Source organism: Zea mays, chromosome 4 (assembly GCF_902167145.1).
Source record: "Zea mays cultivar B73 chromosome 4, Zm-B73-REFERENCE-NAM-5.0, whole genome shotgun sequence".
In the NCBI taxonomy this organism is placed as follows: domain Eukaryota; kingdom Viridiplantae; phylum Streptophyta; class Magnoliopsida; order Poales; family Poaceae; genus Zea; species Zea mays.
Genome location: NC_050099.1, coordinates 153,243,221 through 153,248,777, shown reverse-complemented (window position 1 = coordinate 153,248,777; position 5,557 = coordinate 153,243,221). Strand labels below are relative to the sequence as shown.

Here is a 5,557-nt window from a genome sequence, read left to right as displayed (position 1 = left end):
TAAGGGATACATCATCACCCTACTCCTGGCTAGCTCAGGCTACGAAGGAACATGACCGGCGTCCCATCAAGCTTACCCCGGTAACAGGCGATGATGGTTCCCCGCATGCGTCCATGACATCGGTGGCTCTCAAGCCCCCTACGGAAGCAAGGAGACGTCAGCAAGATCCATGCAGTGCCAACAGCTGTACTTCTACAGGGCACATGCACTTCTCCGACGGACACATCAACACGTGCATAGCGATCAGGCACTTCCCCGCTGGCCACGTAGCGCATAGCTACACCCCCATTGTATAGCTGGGCCATCTCCTTATGTCTATAAAAGGGGATGTCCAGGGGGAAAGAGGAAGGAAGGAACGAACGTACGAATACACGAACGCACGGCAAAGGGATGGGAGAGGACGAGCAGGGCCAGACCCTCTCTCTCTCTCGCCCTCTCGTACTCGCACTCTCGCTCTTGCCTTCTCGCAACGCTTGTAACCCCTACTACGAGCACCCTGGTGCAGGATAATACAAGGCTCATCCCTCCCTTGTGTTCCATCTCGCACCAACCCATCTAGGCAGAGACACGCAGCGACAAATTTACTCGTCGGTCCAGGGACCCCCCGGGTCCGAAACCCCGACAATACCTTTTACTGAAAACAAAAGCAAACGAAAAATAGGGGTTTCAAATCCACATATACCAATCTTGGTGCTGCCATGTTTGAAAGAAACGCTGTATAGTAGAAATTGCTAGAATTAGCGTGGTTTTAACAACTATATATCTATCCTATTCACATGTCTGAAACCAGCAAAATAAATTGCCGAAAGAATGAAAAGGGCGGAGACCTTTACGGAAAACAAAAGCAAACGAAAAATAGGGGTTTCGAATCCACATATACCAAATCTTGGTGCTGCCACGTTTGAAACAAAAATCAAACAAAAAAGGGGCATTTCGAGAATCGAACTCGAGACCTCTCGCACCCGAAGCGAGAATCATACCACTAGACCAAATGCCCTATTGGTAAAAAGCAACATTTTTTGTAATTATGTGTGGGAACAAGTGGACTTAGTACATTTTTTGAATCCATATATATCAATCTTGGTGCTGCCATGTTTGAAAGAAACACTATATAGTAGAAATTGCTAGAATTAGCGCAGTTTCAACATCTTTATATCTATCCTATTCACATGTCTGAAACCAGCAAAAACAATGTTGTTTTTGCTTTTTTAAATGAAAAGGGAGGAGACTTTTACGCAAAACAAATTAAAAATAGGGGTTTCAAGTCCACATATACCAATCTTAGTGCTGCCACGAATCAAAAGAAGGGGTATTCCGAGAATCGAACTCGGGACCTCTCGCACCCAAAGCGAGAATCATACCACTAGACCAAATGCCCTGACATTAGTATGATTAATTACAATATTATTAATGCGCGCCTAGAGAAGTGACATGCACGACGGCAATTTTCTATAAATTGCAAATGCCGAGTGTCAACCCTGGCTCGGCCCTTTTTGCGCTGCGATCGTTACCGACACCCAGCGATCCTCGCGATGTTTACCTGCAGCCTTTGTAGTTTGTATAGGCGGTGGACGGAGTGAGTAGTGACGGTCAGGGAGAGTCGGAGAGCCACGTCAGCCGTCACGAAGCCTGATAACCAAAATCCTTAGGGCATGTACAGTGGGTGTTTTAAGTTGTGTCTTACAGTGTGTCTAGGGGGGTGAATGTAAAAAAACTCAAGACACGTATCTTGACGAAGACACAGTGTCTTAGCTCTATGTTCGAGACAGGAGACTAGCTGATTGGTCACTTTAATTTATTGAATGCTCTGATTGGTACAATGAATATCGTAAGACACATGTTTTAGACATGACCATTATATTATGTTGTGTTTTAGTTATATCTTATACTTGGAGTACCGTGCAGCAGTATCTGGGTTGTACATGCCCTTATTGCACGAGCACAGTGGAAAGACAAAAGGTACAATGCTACCCTCTGGTCTTCCGGATCACGAATTTCAACAACCCACCGCCCGTCGCCTGCTCGGTGCAAGTTTTTCCACGCTAGCGATTTGCAGTTGCTTTCCTCGCGCTGGGTCCCGCGGACGCATGTGTATTCTACTATTCTTCCCCAGTCCCCACACATGCGGGGCCACGAAGGCTATGGATCAGGCTAGAAGCCTAGAAACCTGCTCGCGGAACCTGTTTGATTTAGTTTTTTTTCAGACGAGTTTTTTTTTAAAATCTGGATGTCAAAAGAATCTGAGTATTATAGAGATTATATACAAAGAAAGATGAAAGAGTCTATAAAGCTTAGCATCTAAAAAGTGATTGATTCATTATATCGCTATGACTCGATCGATTATACTTTTATATTGATTTTGTACGATTTTCACTAAAATGATTCTTGAAGAAGCAGGCCGAAAAACTACGCGTTTAGTAGTCCGTAACAAATATGCCATAAATTTTAAGTTCAAGGATAAATAATGTACCCGTACACCGAACAAAAGTTCAATGGAATGCCCTAGTGAGTGTCAGGTTTTACCCCACCTGACCTTATCTGTTTGGGCTTATATCTAAACAGAATCCACGGAAACCAAATTTCAGAAGGAAAAAAAAATCTTTCTCGGCTTAACTAAAAACAACAACAAATCGACGAAATAAACTGTCATCTATAGGAGACGGTACGGGGACACCACACGCTCCCCGCACTCTCTCTCTCTCCCTCCCTCCAACTCATTGGCAGCAGCAGCAGCAGCCGCAGCCGCGAGGGCCAAGCAGTGGGGGGACAAGGAAAAGGGCCGACGAAGAGGAAAAAGGAAGAACGCGTCGCGGAGCCATGGGGCTTGGCCTTGGCGTGCGGGCGGCGCCCTTCACGTACGCGGCGCACGCACTGGCCGTCGCGGCGGCGGCCATGGTTCTCGTCTGGTCCATCCAGTTCCGCGGTGGGCTCGCCATCGAGTCCACCAACAAGAACCTCATCTTCAACGTGAGTACTCTGCCTCAGTGTGCCTCTCCCCTCCCCGTGCTGTGCTGCCCGATTGGATAAGGCGCTGGCTGCTTCGACGCCGACAAATTTTTTTTTCTTTTTTTGAGCCGCGTTTTTTCTTCTTTTGCTCGCTCTTTTTTCCCCCTTTGGTACAGTAAAAGTAAGATTTGAAGTCACGTCGACAGTGAGTGTGTATAGACTGCTTCAGGAGCTAGGAATTGAGGAAAATCTAAACCTAGATCATAGAGTTATTAAGCAAATGAAATGATATAGTACTGCAGTGGCCTTGATGATGCGTTTAACCTATTTGCTGTTAACTTTAGCTTTGGCGATTTCGAGAATTGCTGCTTTGTGGGATGTGAACTCATTATTAATTGTGGGAGGTTAACTCATTATTAATCTCTCCGCATACGAAGGCTCTGTTTCTGAGCGTGTAGTATGGGCATGACCTTCTTCGCTTCAGTTAGAGATTGTGGATTCTAGCTTTCATAACCCGTAGTAGCGCTTTTTACCCTAAATTGCACAGTCCAGGTCGCCGGTCGCCCAGATTCTAGAATCCAACAATCCGCTCAAACATAGATTTTACAGGATTGTGGCAAACTATAGTGAGACAAAATAAAGAGAGAAAGGCCATAAGCTAGAATCCGCAAACAGGCATCAGCCTTTGGACCTTCAGTTTTCTGCAATCCAGGACTTTATGCCGCTATTCAGAATCTCTACCTCAAACTAGCAGAGCACGTAATTTGTGTTTATTTGGCTTAAAGTTTGTAGGCGAAGTTAGTTACAAAGCATTTTGCTGCACATGTACGTTTCAAATCACAAATCCCTATCTATTGTTTCTTTAACATAATGGCAGAAGCTCAATTAAGAAGAGAGCAAATAGAGTTAGCTACAGAAGTGTTAAAAGAGCACATGACAATGTTTATCGGTTATATTATTGTTTCAAGTTAACCATTTATTTGGTCTGTACAATTTTAGTGAATCAGAATAATAAGTTCATTTACAGCTTTTAAGAGTCCACCACATGTTTAATATTGCAGGTTCACCCTGTTCTTATGCTTATCGGTTATGTTATTATCGGCGGTGAAGGTAAATGATGTAAATGCTTTCAGGCTTCTCTTTTCTGTTACATGACAAATTTTAGTTTAGTGATATCTTGTCCGTGTTGTCAGCTATAATGGTGTACAGGGTACTTCCAACATCGAATCATGACACAACTAAGCTGATCCATCTAATTCTCCACGGGATTGCACTCGTCCTTGGTGCGGTTGGAATATACTTTGCTTTCAAAAATCACAATGAGAGTGGGATTGCCAATCTTTACAGCCTGCACTCTTGGATTGGGATAGGAACAATTACTTTGTATGGTATTCAGGTAAGGCCATGCATGTGATGGCAAAGTTAGGTGTCTTCTTTGACTATGATTTTGACACACTAACAACACTACTGCATTTATTTTGAATGATTTGTTTTTTTATTGAACAAACCAGAGATATACTGTGTTTTTTTTCCTTCAAAATATAAACTTTGCATATGTTGCCGGTAGCTGGTGAGCTTTATACTTGCTCTTCTTAGACAGTTTCTGAAATGAGAAACTGCATTCTAGTGTGAAGTGAACACTCGTATAGTTATGCAGTGATAGAATGACCTTATATTTGCCTTATTGATCACAGTGGATAATTGGATTCGTCACGTTCTTCTTCCCTGGTGCTGCGCCAAACGTGAAGAAGGGTGTTCTTCCTTGGCACGTACTCTTTGGGCTCTTTGTCTACATCTTAGCACTGGCTAATGCAGAACTCGGCTTTCTTGAGAAGCTCACTTTCCTCGAGAGCTCAGGTCTCGACAAATATGGCACAGAGGCATTCTTAGTGAACTTCACAGCATTGGTTGTCGTGTTATTTGGTGCCTCTGTTGTGGTGGCTGCTATAGCTCCAGTTCGCCTTGAAGAACCACAGGGTTATGATCCAATTCCAGAAAACTAGCGCAAATGAAATGTACAGCGTATGCAGTTGCCAAGATTGGCTGTTACCACATGGAGATAAGATATTCATGTCTCTTTATTGACGAAGAAGGTGATGGAATTATCACAATAAAGATGTAGACATAAATGTGTGTATATACATTCTGTGACACTTCAAAGTTTCAGTATATGCAAAACTGAATATGCTGCTTCATAAATGTGTGTATTTGCTTTCATGAATATCCTGCTTCATAATGTGCTATCTCTATTCTCTAGTACCTTTTTTCTGATATTTATTGCAAATTGAGCTGAGTTTGAATCGTCCTGGTTCAGAATCAACCACTAAAACTGTCTAACATAAAGTGACAAATCTACATGCAAGTTAACTATCATAAATAGAGTTATCTTTTCTTAGTTTTGATTTATTTGCGCTGGTTTGCTGTAATCCATGGTAAAAGCATAATGGAGTTACTTTTATCAAATAGTAACCCGATTAGATGGGTGTGTCGTGTGTGTAGGGGGAGGGGCTATATTTGTCAATTGGCATTGTATTTGATATAACGCTTACTCGTATTTAAAGCCCACTAGTCGGTTACTCGTGCGTTGGGACGACTCACAACAATACCCACG

General features: G+C 43.1%; 1 protein-coding gene and 2 non-coding genes across 3 annotated transcripts; 1 reads left to right on the top strand and 2 right to left on the bottom strand.

Annotated features, from left to right (window-relative positions):
- Positions 1-925: 925 nt before the first annotated feature.
- On the bottom strand, positions 926-997 carry TRNAP-CGG (transfer RNA proline (anticodon CGG)). The gene has a single exon. It is a non-coding gene; the product is annotated as a tRNA-Pro (tRNA).
- Positions 998-1,306: 309 nt separating this feature from the next.
- On the bottom strand, positions 1,307-1,378 carry TRNAP-UGG (transfer RNA proline (anticodon UGG)). The gene has a single exon. It is a non-coding gene; the product is annotated as a tRNA-Pro (tRNA).
- Positions 1,379-2,707: 1,329 nt separating this feature from the next.
- On the top strand, positions 2,708-5,165 carry ZCYB (Ascorbate-specific transmembrane electron transporter 1). Its single transcript, NM_001147459.1, has 4 exons — positions 2,708-2,967; positions 4,008-4,056; positions 4,140-4,342; positions 4,641-5,165. The coding sequence occupies exons 1-4, from the start codon at positions 2,818-2,820 to the stop codon at positions 4,947-4,949; spliced, it is 711 nt and encodes a 236-aa protein (NP_001140931.1). The 5' UTR covers positions 2,708-2,817; the 3' UTR covers positions 4,950-5,165.
- The last annotated feature ends 392 nt before the right edge of the window (positions 5,166-5,557 follow it).

Coding starts and splice junctions, on each gene's coding strand:
- ZCYB (NM_001147459.1), top strand. CDS start 2,818: ATGGGGCTTGGCCTTGGCGTGCGGGCGGCGCCCTTCACGTACGCGGCG. Junction 2,968..4,007: donor ACAAGAACCTCATCTTCAAC/GTGAGTACTCTG, acceptor TTAATATTGCAG/GTTCACCCTGTTCTTATGCT. Junction 4,057..4,139: donor TGTTATTATCGGCGGTGAAG/GTAAATGATGTA, acceptor CCGTGTTGTCAG/CTATAATGGTGTACAGGGTA.